The sequence below is a fragment of the Gallus gallus genome, chromosome 8 (genome assembly GCF_016699485.2).
Source record: "Gallus gallus isolate bGalGal1 chromosome 8, bGalGal1.mat.broiler.GRCg7b, whole genome shotgun sequence".
In the NCBI taxonomy this organism is placed as follows: domain Eukaryota; kingdom Metazoa; phylum Chordata; class Aves; order Galliformes; family Phasianidae; genus Gallus; species Gallus gallus.
In genome coordinates, this window is record NC_052539.1 from 21869862 (window position 1) to 21894542 (window position 24681).

The following is a 24681-nucleotide window of genomic DNA, read 5'->3' on the forward strand; positions in this document are numbered from 1 at the left end:
TGACTTTGCTTCTGTTAAACAGAAAAGAGCTTCAGGAAAAATGTCAGTGCCACTTTCCAGGTATTTTCATATCCCAGCAATCTGGGTAGGAACAGCCTTTGGTTTCTGAATAGCAGAATGCTTGCATTGTGCTGCAAAAGATGTATTGTGGGGTAAAATGGATTCTGGAAGCCCTTGCACTGAGGGAGACTTGTTGTGGCTCAGGGATGCTGCCGTGGAGCACCTCTACTAGGTAGCTGTCCTCTCCTAAGGCTGTCTTTTCTCCCAGGAGTACGTAGGGCACTCAGGATGCTCACCGACCATCTCTAGAGCAGCCACAGGCATGGGCTGGTGGTTGGACTAGTTGATCCTGGTGGTCTTCCCAACCTTAGTGATTCTGCGACTCTATCATCCTGTATCATCCCCAGATAGATCCGAAGGACAACTACGGGGCATGTCAGTGGTGGTGAAAAGACAGGAAGGCTCCCAGTGATGGATGAAAGTGGCAGGAGAGGCTCACGGGGGTATCTCTCTCCTCACCAGTCCTTGGCAGCTGGGACCTCACCTAAAGGTCCATTCCAAGAGGGATGTCCTCAAACACGTGGCACCATCTCTTCAAGGAGAACTTTGCCACCATTTGAGCCTGAATAAACCACCCATCCCCTTTGCCTTCAGCAGCCTCCGAATGTCTCCCCTACGTCCCACCTCAGCGACCCAAGATCTTCTCTCCATCCCCAGCAGCATCCCGGTTGCTTTGCAGGGCCGTGTGCGGGGAGGAAGGCAACCTTCGCCACCTAGTGAGCAACCCTCACCAGCACTGGCACCTGTGGCTGAAGGGAAGGCTTATCCTCTGCTCCCATGAAAAACCCTTTTTTCTCCCCTCTCCAAGAATACACCATGCTGAAACCTATAGAGCATTTTCCTACCCACAGTCATTAACGCCTTGCTGACAAGCTTTGGAGACAACAAATTAGTTTTACCCAGAATTTACACGCTTCACCTCCTGGAAGGACCACAGCTGCTTTAGGTGCACACGTTTTCTCCCCTGCCCTGCTTGGGTTTGCAGGCAGAGCCTTGGCAGCACCAATGGGATGGAGAGATGGATTGGTGTGACCTGGTAGCTCAGCTAAATGCACAATATAAAGTCTACAGGTGGTCCATGGCTGTGTTAAGGACAGAAAGAAAAGTCTCAGCGATATTACAGTGCATGCACTCAGAAGAGATTTCATATTTCCCCTCTAGGATGCCCATACATATCTAGGGCCCGAATTCCCTCTACTGCAATTTAAGAAAATTCTGATAAATGAGTGCATCTTTGGAGGGTTTCCAAAGGTTACCGGACATCTGTGGAGAGACATCAGTGAGCAGGAAGCAGGGCAGGAGTGGGGGGCTATTGATAGACCCACTCCTGCCTTCCTGTCTGCTTTTCTGCTGCGTGTCTCCTATTTTTAGTCTGGTCTCCAAAGGAAACCAAGGATTGTGTGATTGCTCTGCACACATCTATCAGACCCTGCTCGATTGCTCAGACAGGCAGGTTTCAATAAGGCTAGGGTGTGGAGTAGTCTTCTATTAGGCTCCTTGGTGAAATAAATAGCCAGGGGAGAGGAAAGGATAGCACTGGCTGAAGGGAGAACTGTTTCTCTCTAGGACCATCTGAGACCTGAGCAGACAGTTCTGTGCCTATTTGGGCATCGCACATCACAGCCATCACACTGGTTTATGATGCTATCAAATTCCAGAGCTGGAAGCTATTTTAGAAGGCTTGTTTTAGGAAAATAAGGAGGGATTTTCTTTGCTTGTTATTAAATTTGAGGAACATCATGAACGAGAGCTTTGACAAGCCAGAGAATTTGCCTTATATGATACTGATTCATCCATCTGCATCTCTGTGCATCTGAGACCCTTCAGAATGAGCTGTTGCAAAGCAGAAGTCGTATCTTGGGCTTAACCCTCCCACTGCTGTAAAACATCTTTTAAGCATGTCGCTGTGACCCTTTCCTGCATTTATCTTGCATGTTTCAGGGATGAGGAAAGAGGTCAAGAGTTATCTTACAGGTTAGGAGATGTGCCCACAGCCAAGGGGCATTCCTGAACAGTGTCAATATTTGGTCTTACACGGGAGATATGAGCAGGAGATAAGAGGGTGCTGAGACACATCCGCTGGGAAGGGCCACCTGAGGAGGAGGATGAAGGTGGGGTCAACAGGCAGAGGACTGCCATAGTACCATGTCACAGTGATGGCACTGCTTTGCAGCTCACCCATGTTTCCATGTCAATGGAAAGAGGTGGAGGAAGCTCTCTGCTCCTTAAAGAAGAAATAAGCAGAAATAAGAAGAAATTCTTGTTCAAACCCAGAGTCCGTGAGCCCCAAACTGAAATACAAGCCACTGCCGTGTATCCAGCTGATAAGCACGATGTTCCTTGGGATGCAGCAGGGCCGCTGCCCATGTACCCTGCCCAGTAGACATATATGATGGTTTTGGACCTAACAGATGCTATATCCTGCGATATGTCCCCATGATATGAGCAATCTCTTGGCTGTTGCACTGGGAGCCAGAGGAGAGCTCAGAGGAAGGCATGTCAGGGGCTGCTGCAGAGCACTAATATGGCATTAAAATCCTGGTCAATTTGAACTCATGGGGAAAAATTTCCCTTGGCTCTTCCTTTATCCCTAGCAGATTCAGGCTGATGCCCATTAAATACTTATTATTTAATTGCAGTATATATTGCCTACTTAAACGCCTTCTGCCATCTGATTTACATGATTAGGCTGTTCATTCCCCTGCTTTCCACCTGTTCTCTTGTGCTTCAGAGCACCAGTAAATAGTCTGCAGTTTTTCCACCAGAGGGATGGCTGCATCCCATAGCAAAGCAGCAAAGCAGTCTGAACCTGCTCCGTTCAACTGCTTGGGTTGGGGAGCCCAGCTCCTCCTGAAGCCAAAGTTCAACGTAATGGAAAACTTTGCTAAGGTGTGTTGACAAAGGAATCCTGTCCCCACACCTCAGCCGTGGCTCTGGAGGCACTGAGCCTGATGGGCAATGGCATAGTCTCTCTCAGAAAGCACAAGCAGGCTGGAAAGCTCCTTTTACAGTCCAAACGGATGTTTCCCCAGGCTCATAAAATGCACAGTTTAAGTAGTAGCTATATTCCTAGGGCCGGTCCCACACCTGCAACAACCTTGTAAATGGCACTGGGATATGTGGCTTTAAGGCTCCTTGTAAAAAGTAAGATCAACACAAGATTTACACAGTTTTATGGAATTGTTTTATAAGCTATTTTGACAATGAATCCTGCTATCAAAATCACCTCTGGTGCTAATCATGGAGGAAGCATTTAGCAGGAGCCAACAAAGATCAGCTGAGACCCCTTTCCTAACGAGCAGGGGGGCTGAGCTGTGTCTCTCTGGAAGCCTGGGGCATTGCTCATGCAGCAGCACGTGCTGTGGGGCAGTGAGTGCTGAGTTAGGTGTGTGCTTTGGCACCTTCTCAGCTGTTCGGCCCACTTAGCCGGTCATTGCCCAGAGAGGTGGTGGATGCTCCATCCCTGGAGACGCCCAAGGTCAGGCTGAGCACCCGATGGAGCTGTAGGTGCCCCTGTTCATTGCAGGGGGGATGTTGGACCAGATGGCCTTTAAGGGTCCCTTCCAACTCAAACGATTCTATGATCCTATGGTTCTACGATCATACTCGGGCTCATCCCATCCCTCTGCACACAAAGGATGCTGAACGCCCTGAAGATCTCCTTTGCAGTATGTGATGTGGCCACGAGATGTCTCTTCGAGCCGTCCTTGGCTCCAGCCCCGCAAACCGGCTTGGCTGCGTTGGTTGTTCAGGCTAAGGAAGAAAAGGCTGACTGATAACTGTGGGTAGTGACATTAGCAAGGAGAGAGGGGATAAATCAGTTGACCAAAGAGAGGGAAAAGGAAGGAGGAGTTGAGGGATGGATAGTTACTGGCTGTGAGACAACACAGTTTACTACTGATGGTTTTAGGAAAATAATTGAGACATAAAAACTAGCAAGTGCATGAGCTCTAATATACAGCAGGTTGAGGACTATAAACTCATCTTTTAATGGCACTTTTTAGGATTCTCTTGAGGTTCTGGACCGGAAAGTCAGAGATAGCGCAGTTGTTTTGTGAAAGATGTCCTTCAATTGGCAACGGAGTGCATCAGATGGATGGCAATACTAACGAATGTTCAAACAATAATTTCCAGCAGATTATCCCTAGCATCATAAATTGGCAACAGCTTCTTGGCAGAAAAGTGACCCTGATCAAAAGCTCGCCTGTTATTCTGGACATTATCAAACGACCATTTTGCAGCAGTGAAAGTGCCGGGGGTGATGCCAAGAAAAAATACTCATCAGCCGGTTGTTAGCTGGTTACCATCCCAACTCAGGGCCAGAACCATTTCTGCAAACAAGTGGCAAAATGTTTGCTTGATCTGATAGCTGGAGCCCTTTGTCAGGAGCTCACAATGTGTGAGAATAAAAAAAAAGAGAGAGAGAGAAGAGAAGAGAAGAAAAGCTCTGGCTGTAATGCAGCTGGAATGAATGCTTTCCTTGCCTGCTGATCTGAGCAGATTATAGTTCACCTGCTGTGAACTAATCTCCCAGGGAGAGGGTCAGTTGTTTGGATAGTGTTGCTAATGGAAGGCAAAACCTTTCTGCACGTTCCCTCCTTCAGCGTAGGGTCTGTTTAGGAGATGAGTCAGTCCTGGGTTATTCATCAACTTAGTTAGGAGCAATCCACCCAAGTTCACAAGTACCTCTAAAGCGCTTTACAATTACAGGAAATTATACTTAGGAGCTAATGTTAAAACACAGCCATCCTCTCACTTTTCCGACAGGAGAGGCAGAGTGTCAGATTCGTGGCCTGCATTATTTCATTATGTTGGAGAAAATACGTGGGAGGAATTGATTCCCTCCCTCGCGTCTCCTCTTTGTGGATCCGAGCCTCTCTGATGCTGGGCGATATTTCCCTGCAGGAGGAGATGAGCTGATGTTGCAGGAGACTTTCTGCTGGTAGCACCGGGCTCCTGGATTGATGAGAAAGGCCAAATCAGAGCAGTGCTGTGGCACAAAGCATTTGCAGCCTGCCTGGTCCACTGGGACACAGCGGATCACATCCCATCAGTCCCAAACCAGCAGATGGGATCTCTAAAACTCCCTGAAAGGAGGTTGTAGTGAGATGGGTGCAGGCTGCTTCTCCCAGGTAACAGTGATGGAACAAGAGGGAATGGCCTCAAGTTGCACCAGGGGAGTTTCAAGCTGTATGTTAGGAAAAATTCCTCCTCAGAAGGAGCGTGGTGATGCAGTGGCACAGCTGCCCGGGGAGGTGGTGGGGGCACCATCCCTGGGGGTGTTCAGGAACCGTGGGGATGTGGCACTGAGGGACGTGGTCAGTAGATGGGGTGGAGTGGGTTGGATCCGGGCTGGGTGATCTCAAAGACCTTTTCTAACCTGAATGATTCTATAACAGTCCTCCTTTGGATATGCTGCACTTCTACCCCCTTCCTCCACATCCCACATCCCAGCCCTGAGCTCTTCCCCCCCTTACCCCCAGAGGACTGCATGGGCCGATGCTATTGCTCATCTCATCCACAGCCCTGCATGGTTGGACTGATGTGCAGGATGAAACCAGAGCCTCCCTTTGTCAGGGCAGGAAGCTCTCTGAATGCCCCATCAGTCCCGATAACACTTCTGCAGGTTGCACTCTGGGCTGTCCTTGAGGGCCAGATCCTGATATCCACCTTTTCTTTGTTTCGGGGTTAAATTCAGCAGTGGGATTTACCCAACAGGTTTGTTGCTTTTTCGGAGTTGTTCTCTGAGAATCATCTGGGGAAATATCATATGGTTGGATTATTATTTTTGCACCACTTGCAATGGGGGCTTTGGAGCAAATACGCACAAATGTCAGTGCATTTTTGTCACAGAGATAGACCTTCTGTTCAGGCAGTGATTTGCAGCTCCCCAAATTTTAACCCGCATAGTACAAAGCAAATGAGTATTTTGGTCTCGTTCAGCAATTCAGTGAGATTTGCATTTTGTTGCCTTCTATTTAATGCAGCGTTTACTTCTTGGGACACAGAAAGTGTCCCAAAAAACTTCTTGGGACACAGCTGCAGCGGAGAATAGATGTTTGGCCATCAGAGGCCATTGGCCTTATGATTACAAGGATTTCGGTGCTCACAATATGATTGTCTATTTTATTTCCTGTAATTCCTCTCTCCTTAACTTTACAATGGTTTCATGATTTGCCTTTGACTTAGTAGCTTAATTTAGTAATTTGACTTAGTAGCTTAATTTGGGCTGTGAGTCTATGCTGCTGGAAGTCTATGGAAACATCTTCTGCGTTTATTACGTGGAAAGACAGTTGCAGGGTTAAAATTAATACGATTCATTCATTTTTGAACAGTGCAAGCCATGGATGAGGTTCTGATCAACAACACAGAGATCTGAAGGGAAAAGGAGATAGAGTGGAGAAGTCACTGTAATGTTTCTGTGTAAGAAACCAGGAAAGAAAGGCACAAATGTTCCAAGTACTGCAATGTCTGTGATACAGCTGGAAATCTGCAACTACACTGCATCATCCTCACAGGTCAGTGGTTAAAAGTCAGCATGCTGTTTTTCTCTTCAAAGTGACTGCATTTTAATTTTAATTTCTGTGACACCCCCTTTTTACCCTTCAAAATGCTTGCTATTTTCAGTTTGTCACAGGTTCAGGTTGAATTTTAGGAAAAATGTCAGGAAATATTCTTTCTCATGAAGAGCAGTGATGCGGTGGCATGGGCTGCCCATGGGGGTGGTGGGTCACCATCCCTGGAGGTGATCCAGAACTGTGGGGATGTGGCACTGAGGGCTGTGGTCAGTGGGCATGGAGGGGTGGGTTGGGCTTCAACTGGGTGATCTTAGAGGTCTCTTCCAACCTCAATGATTCTATGGTTCTGTGATACCATCAGAACAAACACCAAGTCTTTGCTCTCTCTGTATCTCTGTGCCTGCCCAGTTTTTTAGGGAAAATATAGTCACTGTAGTAGTGCAGTGTTACTTTTATGCTTCAGGTGCCACTGACATAGAGTCACCCATGCAAGGGTTTGAAGTTTTCTGCTGCAGTGGCAACTCTGTTAGCACCTTTGTGTTAATAACAAAACAACCAGGATGAGATTTGCAACCCATCAAATCGAGCTGATACCAATCCTGAAGCCCTGAGCCCAACAGGTGCCTTTGTGTTGGCTTCATTGGGGCTTGGTGCCAACCACCATGCAAGATCACAGGTTGCTGTGCCAATAAGCAGCAATTATTGCTGTAATATAACCACATAAATCCTCAAACACCACTAAACCCCATCTTTATGAGCAACAAAAGGCTTTAATTTCTGCAGCAGTCTCTAGATGGCACTATGGCAGTAGAAGTTTTACAAAGGAGGCTTTTGAAGGGAGCAGTCCAGGAGACCTCTGGGTCTTCCCTTCTGCTGTGCTGCTCTGGGCTGGGAGGGAAAGAAATCACACCACATTTTCAGTACTCCACAATCAGTCAGAACAAGTCAACTCATTATTTTTTGTTCTGTTTTCTTTCTTGGGGCTTAAAAGTCGTTTATGATTTGGAGGAGATTCATTCCTTACGGCGTCTCTACATACAGGTGGTGCCCTGCCTCGTAGGTGGGAGTAGAGCAGAGATGGATATGTTTCACCTTCATCATCCTTTACACATTTTTCAGAGGCTTTTCCCCACAGGGAAGGATTTCTGTATGCTTCCTACCTCACAGCAGGTTTTCAGGTGTGGTTCTTCTTCAAGCGTCCAGTGCTTCTCTGTGACTTTCCCACTTAAGCCACCGGGAGCGCAGAGATACACTGAGGCCTGAATTCCCCCACATTAAAATTGGCCTCATTAGTCCCTGGTGGAAAAAAGCTGTTTTCTTCAAGGCAAAGAGTTTGGTGGCAAATCATGCTAATGAGGTTTTAAATACCAAAGAGAAACAATACTTGAAGAGCTAGCACAGAGAGGATGACAGTGTCACAGGGAGTGCACAAATAACGGGGTGGCATTGCATTTTCAGTTTACATATGGTTTTATGTAATTGCAGCATTGTTATTGCATCTATCACAAAATCGCTTGTGCTGCTGCCAGAGCAATGCTAATGTGCTGTGGGTTGAAGCTGGCTTCATTGTCTTGCTTGTCAAATGTTGTTTTGACTTTTCAGTAGTTGGGCTCAAGGGATTTGTTCCCTCAAAACAATGAGTTGTTTTAATTCTTCCCTATTTTTTTTTTAAATAATCTTAATTTATAGCTGTTAATATCAGTGCTGGGTGAGGCAAGTGGCTTTAGCCATGTAGATGGGCAGACCTGCCACAGAGCGCCTGCTCTTGAGCCCTTTCCATGCTGGGAAGCAACAGCACTATGGGATTAAATTAATGGTGCCTTCCCACTGCTGGCCTTCTGAACTGCCTGCATGTTGGGAGCAGGCAGCAAGCTATTACTGTTATTATTAAAGAAGTGTAGTGCTATAAGACGATCCCTTTCTCACTTCCATTGAATGGTTCCTGTCTGGGACATAAGGAGGATGTTTTGGTGATCAATACATTAGGGGGGCTTTCCATTAAGTGATAAGTGAAACCAAGGGAGGAAATTATGCTTTGTACTAAAAATCCATTTAGCCATTAGATCACAGCATCACGAGCATAAAAGAAGGGTTATCTTAGCTTTCAGCTGGCCAGAAAATGCCAGTTGGAAGACAACAGGAGGCTCCCTTTCACAGTGTAAGAGCCCTTTCTTCCCTGGATGAAGGGAGCATTTCTGCCTGCAGCCTCCTGCTGCTTGTGTGTGTTTCATTCTTATTTCTGGACCAAAATACTCCTGTAAAAAAGGCAGAAAACAAATCTGATTGCACATAAGATAAGTCTTGCTGTATATTAGTGCAGCATCCATGTGAAATAATTTTGGAGTGCCTATTTTGTTGCTTCTGCTGTAACCTAGAGTGATTTTGTTTCAACAGCTAAGCCCTATTTTTCCACAAGCAAACAGTTTATAGGGGAAGTTAATATCACATCAATCACTGATAGCCAAAATGATACATAATGAGAGACAGGCCACAGCGCAGGTCATGTCTGGGTCTGACCTGTGGCAGCCCCAGTGTCAGATCTGAACCTGTGGGGATGCAGATGCTGATATCTGATGTTTGAAAGCTGCTGCAGTTCCCACTGTTGTGGTGCAAATGAAAAGTGGGAGAAGTAGAGACTAAAGCCTGTCTGCAGGGCAGTGCATTGCAGATTCAAACTTCTTGACAGGATGGGTGATCCATGTGCTTTGCTGATCCACTGGCTCCCATTGCTCACTTTATCCCTCAGCCCCTGGTAGCCCCTCTGCTGCTCCTGTGCTTAGCAGTGCTTGTTGGCCTGCCTGCAGCTGAAAGAAAAACACCTCAGCTACCCCTGTGCTGAAGTTAGGCTTGAAGAACACTGTGGTTTTGGAGTGGAGAATCACTCATTTTCTATTATTTTTGCAAAGGACAACATGTGCTTGGGATTGCTCTTCATGTAGCCTTCAATTCTAGACTTAGCAAAGTTCTTTTCCAAGCCACCCAGTTACACCAGTCTGATGTCAGAGCACACTTACACGAGGATATTTTGTCTACAGGACAGTGTAATACTTGATCTAGAAGCAGAGAGGTTTACCTAACAGCAGTGTAAGACTTCCTAGCAAATCTTTGTAGTGATGTTGAAACATTTCTCAAGAATCTGTAGTTGCACCTTTCCTGAGGGCTGTTGTTTTTGTGGGGTTTTCTTCACTTACTCATCTCATAGAGGATGCCTCTCTCATCAGTCTGCCCGGAACAATCTGAGGGCTGATTGGTGCCAGCAAGAGGATTTCCATACAAGTTGGGATGACTCATGTCAGCCTTCTCCTAAGCTCCCTTAGTCACTAACACCAACTGTGTTTTCTAACATACACAACTGCTACACATCAACTACTCAACACATGTTGGCGCCACCAGCTCGTGGTTTAGACTGTGACCATCTATCATGGTGTTTGCTTTGCTGTCCCCACTGTGTCTGGACTGGAAGAAGGGGTCACCTGTGATTTTTTAACCTACTACCTTTTTTTTTTTTTCTCTTTTCTCTCTCACCTGTTGCCATGTTCTAACTGACAGAATCAGTGGGTTAATTCAAGGACAGCCATTTCATCCACAGATGAACCTTTTACTCATCTTTCACGGAAAGAGAAGGATTCCCATGGCAGTGAAACAGAAAAGCCTGTGGTCCAGAAAACTAGAGAGGTAGCCACAGGCAGGACTTTGGATCTGTTTTTTGTTTATCTTTGACAAAATCCCTCCTTTCTCCTTGAATATACCAGTAAGAAAATAATCTGATTTTGCAGCAAGAATTTTCCATCCTTTTTTTGTTGGAAATTCAGGTGTAGATTCAATGACAGAGAGAATCCGTGGGAACTGTTGTGGCAAAGCTGTTGGAACAAGACAGGCATCCTCTGAGTTTTGTAAGATTTCCCGACCCCTAAGCCAAGCCTGAATGAGTTTTGTACTCCCTCAGCCTTTCCCAACTGGAATCAGAAAGTAATATGTTTTCATAGGGGCAGCAGACAGCATGAAACGGGCTTGAGCTGAGCTTTGGTCATGCTTCAACTCCACCTACCCCCAGAGAGGGCTAACCCACACTGGCTTTGCAAAAAACCCAGCTTTTTAAAGGAATCTTTTGCTAATGAGTTCATTCACCCCAAGTGAAAGCAATCTGCCGAGCTGGGCACTATCTTTTATCTGTCCTTGGAGCCCACCAGCAAAGAACACAATCGCTCCCAAAGCAAACACATTCCAGCAAGGCTACCAGCAGATGAAAAAGCAGACTCTGTTGGCATGGATGAGGTTATTGCTTGAGAAAAGATTGCAGGATTGGACCCCTATGGAGTGAAAGCTGAGCAGAAGACAAGGCTGACAGGACGTGCTCTGCAATTCTTCTGTGTCCACTACCTGCTGAATGGCCTGCTTACATCTCACTCTTGCTTTTTTATGAAATGATCCATATGTTTCCGGCACCAAAATAGGTTTATTTTGAATGGTAAAAGCAGTTGTGCCGTAGCTGAAATAGATGTCTGAGAACCATCTAGGCAGGAGGCTCTAGGCATGGCACCAGCCCACTGGAACACATTACGGGTATAAGAGTGCAATTTATTTACATGAAGCTGGACGTGGCATCTCATTTCTCCTAATAAAGAGAACAGAAGGCTGCAGACCTCTTCAACTTCAAACACTGCATCTTGCACACGATCCCAGACTTTTACAACAAACCAAAATCTGGTGATCTCTGGCATGCACTGTGCATGCCACAAGATGTGAATAATAGCATAAATACATTCCTGTCAGCCTTCTTATGGCCATTCCTCATAATATCTTGGAACAGCACATAAGACCACACTGAATATGAAGTTTCCATGATTAGCTAGTGGCTTCTAGTACTGTGATTATGGTTTAACCAAAGATTATTACTTTGTGCAGCCCAGCACTTCAGCAATGTCATTATCAAATTATCACATTGTGTTGACATTTTGCTCTTATACAGCAATTGCATTCAAGATAACGTTTGCTAACAAAAGATGGAGTTGAGGTCTTCAGTGGTCTGAAGTAAGGAAGGAGTACAATACGTTTGATTTGGGTAGAGACTGTTCACTGACAGTTATTCTTAATTACTGGTCTTGTAAGTTCAGAGAAGGGAGGTGAAAGTCAACAACAAAATAGTGATATCAACAGCGTCAGCAACATTTTAATCCAGAATATAAATGTAGTTCTTTTTCCATTCATTGGCGTTTCAACTTTTCTGCAATTTCCTAATGAAAGATGCGTTATTATTTTGGAAGTTCAAAAATTCAAAAAACTGAAAATCTGGTTGTTTCAGGTAAGATTACATCTGTACAAAGCTCAGCCATGTTGCTTTTTTTCCATCCTGAACTCTGAGGATGAGAGCTCGTTGTAACAAGAAGTCATTCCAAGCCAAAATTACAAACTTAACATCTCTGTCTCATCTCTCAACCTGAGATATATATGTAGGTGATGTTTTCATTGCCATTTGCTGAATGCCTCAGCATCTATTTATGATGCAATTCCCACCAAAATAAGTTGCATGGAAGATAATGAGGTGATCTAATTATAGGAAACTGTATGTTTTGCCATGATAGAACTCCATGTAGATCCATCAGGACAAGTATTTTAAGTGAGGATTATGGCCCATTCTGTACCTGGCCCACTTCCTCACTTGCCTGGCAAGTTCTGCCATAACACAACTGTAGCAGAAATACTGAGTCATGGCCTGAAGCAGTGAATGAGCACCTGCTGGGAAGGCAGGGCCAACCCAAGGGAGCTCAGGTGTGTGCAATGTACCTGAGTGACTGAGGGGGTGGAGCCAGGATCCACCCCTTCCCAGACCTCATTTAAGGGTTGGCTGTGGAGGTGAGAGTATTTTGCTGGACATCTCTGTGTCCGTGAGGCCTTCTGAAGGTAAGCTTTTTATTTTTTATCTCTTCATTTGTTTCTGTGTCTACATCTGCTGTGTTTGGTCTTGTTCTCATTTGCTGTAGCCTAGGTTTGTGCTACTCCACAATTATTGCTGTACTTTCTATTGCTTTATAGCTTTATAGCATGCTAGTCACATTAGAGATATTTTGCACAGTCACACCAACCACTAGAGCTGCACAGGCATTGAATATTGGTCAGCTGAGGTTAAATTTGGTTCTTTATAAAAGTGACTTTGAAGTTGGACACACTTGGTAGGAAGTGTATTATGAAATACCTTTGCAGACATTACAAATAATTGCATTCTCAAGTCAGAGCTTTGTCTCAACTGGAATGAAGCACAGCAGTACCAGTAAAGCACAGGATATAAGCTAGAGATACTGGGCTAAAGGAAGGGTCAGTCTGGGTGGCACTGCTGAAGGAAGTTTGGGTGATCAGCTTTCAGGTGGCACCCAGTAGATGAACTGAACCCCACTGCACATGTATTTGAAGAAAGAAAGTAAGGAGGCAAAGGATTACATGCGTTAGCTTTATGCTTTCTGAAGCCCTTCATCTCCTGTGGTTGGGGATACCCATACTCCTGCAATGCTTGAGTAGCTGTTGTGACAGCAGCCACTCCTGGGTTGAGCCACTTGGCTGGTACTACACAGAGAGACCACTCTAGAGCTGAACTGCCAGGTCAGCCTTGTCTGAGATAAAAACCTTTAAAACATTTCTTTTTTACTAATCATCTAGGTTATTTCTAAATTCAATTTTCTGGGCAAACTTCGTGTATTCTTCTTTTATGGACGTGGCTTTCTTAAATGTGAAATGCAACTGGTGCCCTTTGGTGCTTTTAATTCACTGTCTTTGCAGTAATTCGTGCCAAGAAAAGGAGGCAGGGGAGCTCTTATAAAGCTGTATTAATTGAAATAAATGAGCCATGCTTCTGAGAACAGAGTACCATAGAGGAAGGGCTGTCTTTTGAGTCCTGCTCCCAGAGCTGTCCCCTGTGAGTTCAGGCATGTCATAAAATCCCTGTCCACCTCATTTTCCCACCTTATTATGATGGGGTTGGGGTTGTTTCTTTACCTGACACCTCCGGGTGTTGTGAAGTCTAACTCAATGCTTCAGAAGTGCTAGGAAGAACTGGAATTTTATTTTTAAAGCCATAGCAAGCTCTAGCCTTTCCCATACAGCATTGTTTATGAGCATACTTTCATTAGTGCCTCTTTTTTTTTCTCCCTTTTCATTTTGAGACTGGAAAAATATGTTGAAAATCATTTCTCTGATGCCTATGGGAGAAATCAAGCTTCTTGAAGGGTGGGAGCATGGGGAGGTTGTGGAGCTACGAGGTCAGCTCCCTGAACCCACAGACATCTATGGAAAGTCTCCCACTGGCTTAAGGCTAAACCCAAGCTTGTAATTTTTTCTTTTCTCCTACTCTTTCATTTGCATGTCCTGGCTCAGAGAAAAGGGTAAGGTGAAAAAGGCACACAAAGAAATACGTGGCTGCTCCCTTCCTTCTCTCTGAAGATCATTTCCATCCATCCAATTTTTTTCCCAGATATAGTATCATGTGCTTCTGTGACTAATATCTAGGCAGGAGAGAAAAATTATTTTCAAAGTTCAAAAGAAACATAAACCAGTGCACTTATGAGTGTTTTTCTCTTCTTCTCTGCCTCTGAAGGGCTAGAGTTTTATTATTCCTCTCGACTGCATGCTGAGATAGGCTCAAGCAGAGCCTACTGCTGGCAGCATGCTACAGAGTCTCCAAAACTGGTATGCGTTTTTGCCTTCATGTCTGAGTCTTCCATTAACACCAACATTTTAGTGTTATTCTGCCCTCCCTTAGAGTTATTGTTTTTGGGTAACAATGACCCAGAAAGGTTGAGGTTTCAAGGAAAGCTGAGGTATTATGAAGAGAAACCAAGAACTTTGCATATCATGATGTCACTTTCCATGTTTATAGAGCCCAGCTCAGCTGTGGTGAAGGGCAGAGGCATTGGTGGGTCTTCATCAAACCCATAGTGGTAGAGAACCAAGTCCTATCTCTACCCACAGGTTCTGTATACACAGCAGGAGAGAGATGTCTCCAGCCCAACTCTGTTTGCACTCATTGACTCAACAGAATTGGCCACAAGTAGGGCCAAGAAAAAAAACACTTGGATCATCTTGAACTATTTGCATTTCTCTCTGGAGAAAATGAAGCTACAGGATGGAATCATTGCGTGGGTTGGATCCTGCCCTAAGGGCAACGCTTGACTTGTGCACAGCCAGAAGAAAACACAACTAGCTTTGTCCAACATACAGCCATACAACTGGTGCTATTGTGCTTGCAGTACATGCATTATCTGTACTAATGTGTCTTCAAGTAGATCCTTCTGCCTGAGCAATGATATCACAACTTCTGCGTCCACTTTTGGTCTGGACCATTGCTAAGGGAAAACAATTTCTGGCAAATTCCTTGAAGTGCTTGCTTCCTGTAATATGAATGGAGACAGTTGTTCAAGAAAGTTGGGTAGGTGTGTGTTTCTGTCTTTTCCTCTTCTGAGAGATATTTTTTGCCAGTGAAAAGTAGAAGATGATAATGCTCCCATTAAAAATGAGGTGAATGCACAGGCTAACTTGAGTGGGTGGAAAGACTTCACACAGGATGAAGCTGGGGACAAACCTACCCTTGCCAAGATAAACAGCTGCAGCGATTTCCATAAAGCCAAAGGGCCCTACTGCATTGCTATTCAAATAATTCACCCACATAGTGCTATATTGGGCTGTGTATCCATCATGTTATAATTAAAATCAATGGATTTCATCTGTAGAAATAAAGGTGCATCATAAGTCATGCAAGAGGACAGGAGAACTGATATCATTGGGACAACAAACTGATATTCCTTAATACAGTAAAAATATGGGCTATGTGCAAATCAAAGCAGAAAGCTCCCACTTTCCTTCCTACATCTGTCTTTCATTTGCTTTGCCTCACTCTGCCTGTTGTTGATGTTTTCTTGGTCCCTTTATCCAAGCTGCCTCTCATTCCAAGAAGGCAGAGAGCGCCAGGTGTGAATGAGAGATGTGAGCGTGAACTCACTGTTGCTGTTATTATTATCATTCCTCTGGAAATCAGTTTGTTGGAGGTTTGGCTCTGTGTAATTTGTTCTGCTGGTTTAACCTAATCTATGCGAAATGTGGAAGTAGAATAAGGTGAAGAGCTTTGGATGGTGGCTTTCACCCAAAGGTGCAACCAGATCTAACAAAATGTTGGCGTGCTTTGGAGCAAGGTGTATAAGCTATGGATTTGGACTTGCTGTTTGAATGCCTTAGGTGTCCAGAATGTGATGCAGAGCCCATTGCAGTCAGTGGAAGGCCTCTGCTTGCACGTTGGCTCCAGTTCTCATTGCAGCTGCACACACAATGCAGTTTACTGGGTGTTAAACCTGGAGAGAGGGCAGAATGCTTTGTGAGCTTTATGGGCTGTTAGGCAGGCACAGGTTAATTCAAAGATGGACCCATTGGGGTTTTGAGTCCTGACTCCTTCTCACATCTGCAAAATACGATGGCAGTGCCAGGACTCAAAACCTTGAGGTGTGTCCCATTGACCTCAAATCCACAGTGGTGCTCTTGAGATATTCCTGCACTGACCAAAGCATGACCTTGCCACATGAAGTCTGTCAGCTGGTGCAAGGTGGGGCATCTGGCTTCCAAGCTGCAAGAGGGACTGGCACTGTGCATTTGTGCTTCCGTTACCAACTGCCCTTCCAATACCAACTGCCTGAAACTCGCTCTCTAAATGCACAAAGAGATATTACAAGGCTCCTATTTAAAGTGAGAGAAACAGTCTGTTAAAAAAGCTAATATAGAATCTGTAATGCTCAATAAAAAGTTTGTGTTCTATGTTTTAAGACCCCAGTGAAAATAAGTATTAAATATTCCCACCATCCAGCTATTTAGCAGCCTAGACGCATATGATTTTTTTTCCCTTTACTATTGTTCCATTACTGGCAGCAGACATATGGTGTCTGGTTATTCTTGTCTTTGGACAACATGTGATTTTTGCAGCTCCTCTGGCTCCACCTGTACATCCAACTGGGCTCCCTTCATTTAATGCATGTCTGAGCGGTTCCCTGTGCTCCAGTTAAGCCCTTGCAAATGCTACAGGGCTCCTTTCTGTGGCTGTGTTAGATGGTTGTGTCTTGGAAGAGTCAGCAGCAGGAGGCACAGACTGTCATAACCTTAAGATAAACCCCTGCTTTCTCCCTGCTTGATATATTGTCCCTTCCAATAATCCCAAACTCCTCTGCCTTTATTTGGTAGTGATTAAATACACAGGCAATGATGTATGCTGTGTTTAGGCCATGCTGTATCTTCATTTCTAGCATGACAGTAGTTGTGTGATCACAGCCTACTGGAACTGCACCTTGGCTAGTGATTGTTTTTTAGGGCTGCTTGCATAGGGTGAGAGGTTTCAAGTATTGTATTTTCTGGGGGTTTCATGAGGATAAGCAGCATGCAGAAGACAGCAGGAAAAGTCTATTAGTACAGGGTGAGATAATAAGATCTAGTATAATAAATACATATATTGGGGTAGAGGGGAAAGCCAAAGCTCTCTTGGGAATACTTTTCACCCATTTAAATGCTTTTCAGGAAGAGGGAAGCAAGAGTACTCTTCATTTTAATTTAAGTCCAAGGTGGTTAAAAGGAAAAAAGCCATGTATAGAGAGCTAGATACATATGATAGGAGACTGTGTTGGATTATACTGCACTGCTCTGCAGAAGGCAGCTATCCTCATTGAAGGAAGAGCGTAGGTCCTGGGGATCTATGGCTGAGTTTTACAGCATTTGCAATAGATGGCTCAGAAAAGCCTTTTACATGCATTGGAAGTCAATTAGAGGGGTCTAATCTCTGCACTCGGAAAATTTCTGGGAGTTCATAAGCTGAGAAGTTTGGAAACTGCTGAGCACAGTGAGATGTGGGTTCACACTGAGGCTTTGTGTGGCTAAACAGCTTCCCAGCCCCAGCAGCATGTTGTGGGTGGCACTCAGGCTTTGGGACCTGGGAAGCACTGATCCCAAAGGAGATGTGCTGCTGGGCAGCAGTGTGGTTACTGAGCTGCTCCATGAGCAGCTCAGCCTGTCCTGAGCCTTTCTCATCTCAGCTTCCCCTCTTTCCAATGCAAATCTATTAACAGGAAAATCTCAAGTTAGGGGAAAAAAGCTACAATTACAGTCTGGGAGTACAGAGAGAGGTCAGGGGAAGGAGAAGCTTAAGCAAAAGGCAATGCTGAGCCGGTATCTGGCTGTGCTGACTAAAGGGTTGGATTGGGTTTGGGCCTGTGGCTGAGCAGACTGCTTCAGAGTGAAAAGATTTGGCAGGAGGGGATGGGTGGGGGCCAGGAATAGCTGGTGGTGTGCAATGGGGTATTGTCAGGGCCATGGCTGGGCTATAGGGATTGGTTAGGAGAACTGGGATGGGGATTGCCTGGTATTTCAAGAGGTGGGATCTTTTGTACTCTGTTTTCTAGATTGCCCTTTGTGCTCAGTGGCAATCCCTTCCTGTGCTGTGGTTAGTTCAGTTCTAACTATCTAAAGTGCCTGTGCCTGACACTGTATTTCCTGTGGTGGATGTTTCTAGAACAGCTTTGCTGGTGGAATACGCACACGCATGCCTGAGTTGGAAGGGACCTCAGGGATCATGAATCTCCAACCCCAGGACCATCAACCACCCCATTTAATTCCAGACCAGGCTGCCCAGCGCCCCATCCAACCTGGCCCTGAACACCTCCAGGGTTGGGGCATCCACAACCTCTCTGGGCTCACCTTGCCATAGGACTCATTCTCCTTCCAAGTCCGTGGTATGGTTGACAGAAGTCACCAAAGGCAACTTCATTGTAAAGAGCACTGAGTTCCCTCCTTTGCCCGTGAATGCAGTATGCATTGGTTGCTTTACTTTTTGCACGTAATTAAGAACCAAACAATAATCCTGTGATCAGCAAAAAGCCTGCAAGGCAGGGTTGCAGGTATGAGAACAGAAAGAGGGATATACCATCAGCAAATCTCTGCATCTTGGTTGGGCTTCTCACTGTCAGCCATTGTGACAGCAATGCCAACACTGCCCCAAGCCCTTGACATAGAAGAGGAAAACAGGGCTCTCAGTTCCTTTATGGACCATGCAGAGCATTCCTCCAGCTCCCACCCCAGACATTCAGTGAGGTTAACCAAGTGGTTTCTCCCATGTAACAAGGACCAGAGGCTGAGACTGCTTCAGAATGACTCCTTGCACACCAGGTGAAGCAATTTCTCACATATAGGAAGGTAATGGTGAGATTCTCCACATTTCTGCTGGAGCAAACATGACAAAACCACATTACTTCAAAAGGAACCTTCCCCAGAGTACAATTTCTCCATCCAGTGCTGGTCTTGGAAAACTCTTAAAATGGAATGTTCCCTTTTTCAGTGCTTCCCTAGCTTTAGTGCAGAAGAAAGAACTTAGACATACAAGATTCTTGTGCTACGGATTTATAATAACATTTTATTAATATATTATGCTACAAAAATATTTTGACAAAATAATATTAGAAAGCATCTTTTTATTACACTCTTCAAAACAGTTCACAAAAGCAGGAGGCGGAACAGGAAAAAATATTTGAAGTACATTTGAATCAAAAACTGACAAACATGCAATTCAAAGTTCAGTGTGAGCGTGAATCTGCGGGGCAGTTAGTCATTCCTGTAAATGAGAAGTGTGGGTTACTTCTTGGCAAGATCTTACTGGCTGAAGCTAGATTAAGGTGCCTCCTGAAGAGCTGGTTGCAGGAAAGTCTGCATTTAGGTTGGGACGTAGTGCACGCATGCACCCACAAACACACATACAGGCACTCAAACCCAGGAGCTCAAAATTAGGAAACTGGCTTTCTACTCCAATTAAGCCAAAACAGGCTGAAGCTGAAATCTTCCGTGCTCTGTGGTACGTTGATCACTTTGGAGATAAAACAAGCCCCTATGGTTTTTGGATATAAGACAGAAGTATCTTATGGTACTAAGCAAAGCTAGGAATGATAGCATTTACGCTGTAAATAACCACTATGGCACTTTGGTTTCTCTGACTTAAAGATAGGATGGGGAACTCCTCTCTAACAGTGGTGTATGTAAGGACTGATTGGGATGTATCCTTTGACTAATCAATGCACTGAGCAAAGTGCTCTTTCTCTCTCTCTCTCTCCTCAATTGTACATGGAAGAAGTTAGACAAACATACAGCTCTGTACCTTAGGTGTTCCTAAATCATGCTGGAGCTTGGAGGAATGAAGTTCCAGAGTAGATTTTTGACATCTGTATAAAGCACAGTTACCATAGATCATTTCATCATTTACTGCCGGAAGATGTATTGCATTATTCAACAGCCCAAGGGGTTGCAGAGAAATTACATCAGTCATAAAATACAATATACCTTCTGTCCCAGCTTACTGACTGGTTCTTCAAGTGGCAATGCACATTAATGCAGCATCTATAGTTAAACATTGGCAAGAGAAGCATTAAAACAATTACAGAGTTGAAGTTAGTTCTGTTGCTGGTGGTATGGTATATTTACTCTACTGAGGCAATAGCTTGGTGGAAAATCACATTCCTTTATAATGTTACATGTACTGTGAATTGTAGTAGTGTCAGTTGTAGCAGAGTTGAAAGGGTGAATCTTGGAAACACTCAACATTGGACCCAACAGTGTGAAAAATTGTGTACCTGTTTGTTAGATATTGCATGACTCTCTTGATTGTGTTTCTCCCAAGTAAATACTATCATTGCTGTTTGCTGTCTTATATAGTGTGAGTGTATTTGTTTTTAAATCCCTCTATCCTGGAATTTGTCACTGGAAACCTGAGCTTTCATTAGGAAGAAACAAAGCAGTTGGTTCCTCACTCTCTGAGAAATCCACTGAATAAAAGTGAAGCCCCATGGAGCTGGTAGTCAGTGTTACCTCCAGAACATACATCAAATCTGAAACTCTATAAACTTATGTGGAATACAATCACAATCCATTGCAATGGATGTGCATAGATCTGTGTTAATACACCAGCACCGATGTATTTTAATTAATACTGAGCTGCTGTAGCTGATTAATAAATAACCTGTTCTATCAATCACAGTGAGGGTCTCATTTTCTACTATTGCAATCCCTACATGCCAAGGATTAAAAAAACAAGTTACCCTAACTCGTAGCTTAGGGAAGACAGGAGAATAAGAGTAATACTTGGTCAGCAAACTACACTGAGGCCATTCACCTGTGGTTCCTGAGCTAGCATCTGTGGGAAGCACCTTCTCTTAAACTTATTGCAAGTGGTTTCTTCTCCCCTAACCAGGGGTGATGCTGTGAGCTGGTAGGAGGGTGCTGGCTCCGAGCCCTGCACACACCTTGCTCAGACAACTGCACTGTAGGATGATTAGGCAGAAGGACAAGTGAAATGCGGTGACCTCCAGCAACATTCATTCATTTCACAGGGATTACAGGCAAAATGTCAGGACATGTAAATATGCCACAACATACTTTGATGTCCAAGCTATTTACATACTGTGATATCCAAACATGCTGTGATACATGAGCTAGTATCTAGTATTACTGTCCAATGGAGGAGTGACTCAGGAAATACTCACTAGTGACAAACGGAGTGATTATTCTGTGTGGAACAGTGACAGCTGTGAGTGTGGCTGTGTCTGTGTGCTCATTATATTAAAAAAAAAAAAAAAAAAGACCCCAGAATCCTACAGAGAAAACCACAGGTTGGGCACAGTGGAACTGTAAGTTCCAGTCTTGATCCTCTTGGTGGTTTTCCTTATGGTCGGGCCATGCTGTTTCTGTTTTCTGCTCTTTCTCTCTCTCTCTGATCCTCACATGGTCTTATCTATTAATTCTGTAAGCTTTCTGACACCAGGAATTATTTCTGGGATGGTACCACAGAATCATTTCTGGATTTGATCAGATTACAGCAAATAAAATTCAATGGGTTTTGGTTCATTGGCTGTTGACTTTTTACTGTGTAACTTATCATCGCTCTTGAGATTTGCCTACCTTATTTCCAGCTCAACTTTTGTGACTAACGTACTGTCATTCAGTTCTGAACTCTGTTTTGAATAGTGCAGGAGAACCAATCTTTTAAAATGCTTTGAGGTTGAATTTGAAGGTCTGTTAAGCTGTTATATTCAAATGAAGCTATTCTGGGGGAAATAGACAAATAAAACTGAATGAAAGTTCTCAAAATATGTTTCCAATATCCAGCCCAGTGCAATAAATATTATGCAAGGTGAATGGCTTCTGTCCAAAGCTAACATCTCTAATCTTTTGCTAGCCAAAATACACAACACAGAAGTATTCACAGGGTGTGCTTGAATCTCACATTTTGGGCAAAGCTTGAAGTTTTCCATTCAGCCTTATCAACTGTTGTGCTTTATAAAACAGAGGCAGCTTACACGACTGTCTGCTGTACCCACTTAAGTCAACCACAAATCTACATGTCCTTTTCTCCAAATAGAGCAAGAGCAGGAAGTCATGGTGTGCAGTAAGTCAAATGGAAGTAACGTGTTCTCCCTTGCCTTGGCAAAGCAATGGGTTGGGATGCAAGGTGGAAAAGCTCAGTGTTTATCATGGTTCCAAATAAAACCACGTACTTATTTCAGGCTGATTATTTCCTAAGCTGCTTCTCTGAATTATTAGTCTGATGACAAATGAACTGTGAATTCTAAACCACCTTCCACTGAGGAGACCTAAGGATGACATGGAGTTGTCTCCAGTTCTGAAGGTGGTGCTGCTGGTGGCACAATAACAGTCAGATTTTTGTCAGTGTTATTGTTATTGCTCTCATTATCTGGTATGGTTTTTTAAGGTGAAAAAAGCACTGCTTTTTCATAGATGCATTGTGTTTTCCTTTTTTTTTTTTTTTTTTTGTTTTCAGTATTTCTTTAAGATGTTTTCATGGTATTTCAGATCTTTGTTTTTGCAGATGGCTGCAGGGGAAAAAAGACTTAAAAAAAAAAATGTTTAGAATTTTTGCATTGAAAGTGATTTTTTTCATCCTGCTTTTTGGGGGAAAAAATCAACACGCCTTACTAAGCATGGCTGTTATTAAGATGGATGTATTTTTTTCCCATAGATGTTATTCATCTGATTAATGACAAGTAGCTCTTTGGAGACTGGGTGAATTTTTCATTGTGTGCAAGTTGTCAGAACTTGTCCGTCTAAGTCAATAGAGGGACCATAGTCTACAAACAGAGGGAAGTTGTTGTATGACAGAGGAATTACTTTGGTTCCTGTAGCCTAGAATAGGTTTTTGGACTGATCATAATTCAGCACGAGGATTCCAACTCTAAGCATAATAGCAAGATGCTGATGAATTTCGAGTCATCTCTGCTCCCTGCAGGTTGACTATCCTTTTATCAATTAAATTAATAAAGCAGTTCTACAGATTAGCAAGATACTGCATCTTCATACTCTATAGACAGACCTGCTCTCATTTATGCTGGGAAAGGTTGTAGGCTTGTGTTTATATAAAAAGAGGGAGAGAATAATTCCAGTGGGATTATTGCGGACTTGAAATGAAATCTTTTATTAGGAAACAGATGCCTTAGTTTGAGTTAGCTAATTATTAATCTCAAGGTAAAGAGGGAGATTGGTAATTCTAGAGAAGTTAAATGATTGAGTTAAAGACAACTGGGGAACTCAGAGGGCTATCCTGACTAACGACTTACTAAGTCATATAAAAATAACTGAGATTTTAGGTTGTAGCAGCTGACTTGAGAATGCACCTATTCCTCTATTGGGCATAGGCCACAGAGAAGGGGATCTGCTTTATTTAGTCTAAGTTATTCTAATGAGAATTTCAGAAAAATCAAAATAAAGTTGAGTACAAATGTACTTATTGGATAGTTGCTGTAAGAAGTTACGGTTAGAGAAACAAGCCATTCATTTTGGTGCCACTTCAGGCATTTGCAGAGTTGTCAGTTAGAAAACAAATATAGAAAATATTAATTTATCTGTTTCACCATCGCTACTGATTACTAGGGATGTTATTAACATATACAACAAGAAAAAAAATAAGTTTACCAGTCGAATAAATACATTTTTTCTTTTTTTCTTTATATGAACATGAATATTTTACAAAACCCCATAGCACTATGGGAAATAAAGATCCTTCTACAAAAAGAAGATGTAAGTCAGTGTTACAATAAAGCTTTAGAGTTTCAAAATGTATCTGGGCAAAGAGACAAAATCAGCTAGAAGGCACTCTTGATTCACTGAGAAGGTCCAGTCTGTAAATGTTGTCAAAACATCCAATTTGTTCATAAATTATCTCTCTTCTCTATTCCAAGGGATTGCACATAATACTAATGTGGTCAGGAAGGCTGCAGTAGATTCAGGAGAAATGAAGCTATGGCCACGTAGAGAGGAGCAGTCACTGATGGCCATAAAATGGTGGCTGAAGCTGAGCTTGTAGGCTGAGGCTGGGATGGGCGATCTGAGCGTGGCCTCTGATCCAGCCGGTTGGAAATCCAAATGGGAGGTTTGACTGTGATGTAGCCATTGGTTATCCTGATATAGGAAGGCAACGTGGTGGTGCTAAAAGAAAACACAAGAGAAGGAAATTAAATGGGAGAGCCCTTATCTCTGCTCTGCGGGCTGTTGTCCTAGCTGGCAGTAACAACAACCATGACAATCACAATTACTTTTTGCTTTCAGTAGATCACAGGGAGATTCCCAGAGGATGCTGATTGTGATGGTCTATACACAACTGTGATTCAGGAAGTCCTTCCGATTCTGGCTGCTGATAGAATATAACCATAGAAGAGATCACTCTTGATGTATTTAATTTATTGCACTCATTTTTTTTTTTTTAAGCATCCACTACTGGCCATCTTTCAGAGGCTGTGACAGCTGTATCCTTGTACTGACCCATTTGGAATGTCTCAGAGCCATGATTTCCCCACCAAGGACTTGATACTAAGTCTAGGAGGGGCCAGAAGAGATGTCCTTCTCCTATTTCACACCTCATAAGGAATTCCCCAGGATCCCCTTACAAAACTGATAACTTTGGGCACAGGAGACCCAGCAGTTTTATTTCTTTTCCTAGTTTAAGGAATTCTGGATCCTCTGACAATGCCAAAAACAGACTTGGTGAAGTTTCTCCAGCTGCGGCTTTGCCTTGATAGTAGTGATTGCTTATTGA

At 43.8% G+C, this 24681-nt stretch overlaps 1 protein-coding gene and 1 long non-coding RNA gene across 3 annotated transcripts in view; one reads left to right on the forward strand and one right to left on the reverse strand.

Annotated features, from left to right (window-relative positions):
- Nucleotides 1-24681, forward strand: part of LOC121111455 — a 186565-nt gene that overhangs the window by 148696 nt on the left and 13188 nt on the right. For both annotated transcript variants that reach the window (XR_005862056.1, XR_006939998.1), the window contains exon 3: nt 6396-6578. This is a non-coding gene — a long non-coding RNA (uncharacterized LOC121111455). The remainder of the gene's footprint in view (nt 1-6395; nt 6579-24681) is intronic.
- Nucleotides 18977-24681, reverse strand: part of TRABD2B (TraB domain containing 2B) — a 256233-nt gene continuing 250528 nt past the window's right edge. Inside the window, exon 7 of the mRNA XM_422458.8 lies at nt 18977-24074. Coding sequence (XP_422458.4) covers nt 23852-24074 — 223 coding nt within the window. The 3' untranslated portion in view covers nt 18977-23851. The remainder of the gene's footprint in view (nt 24075-24681) is intronic.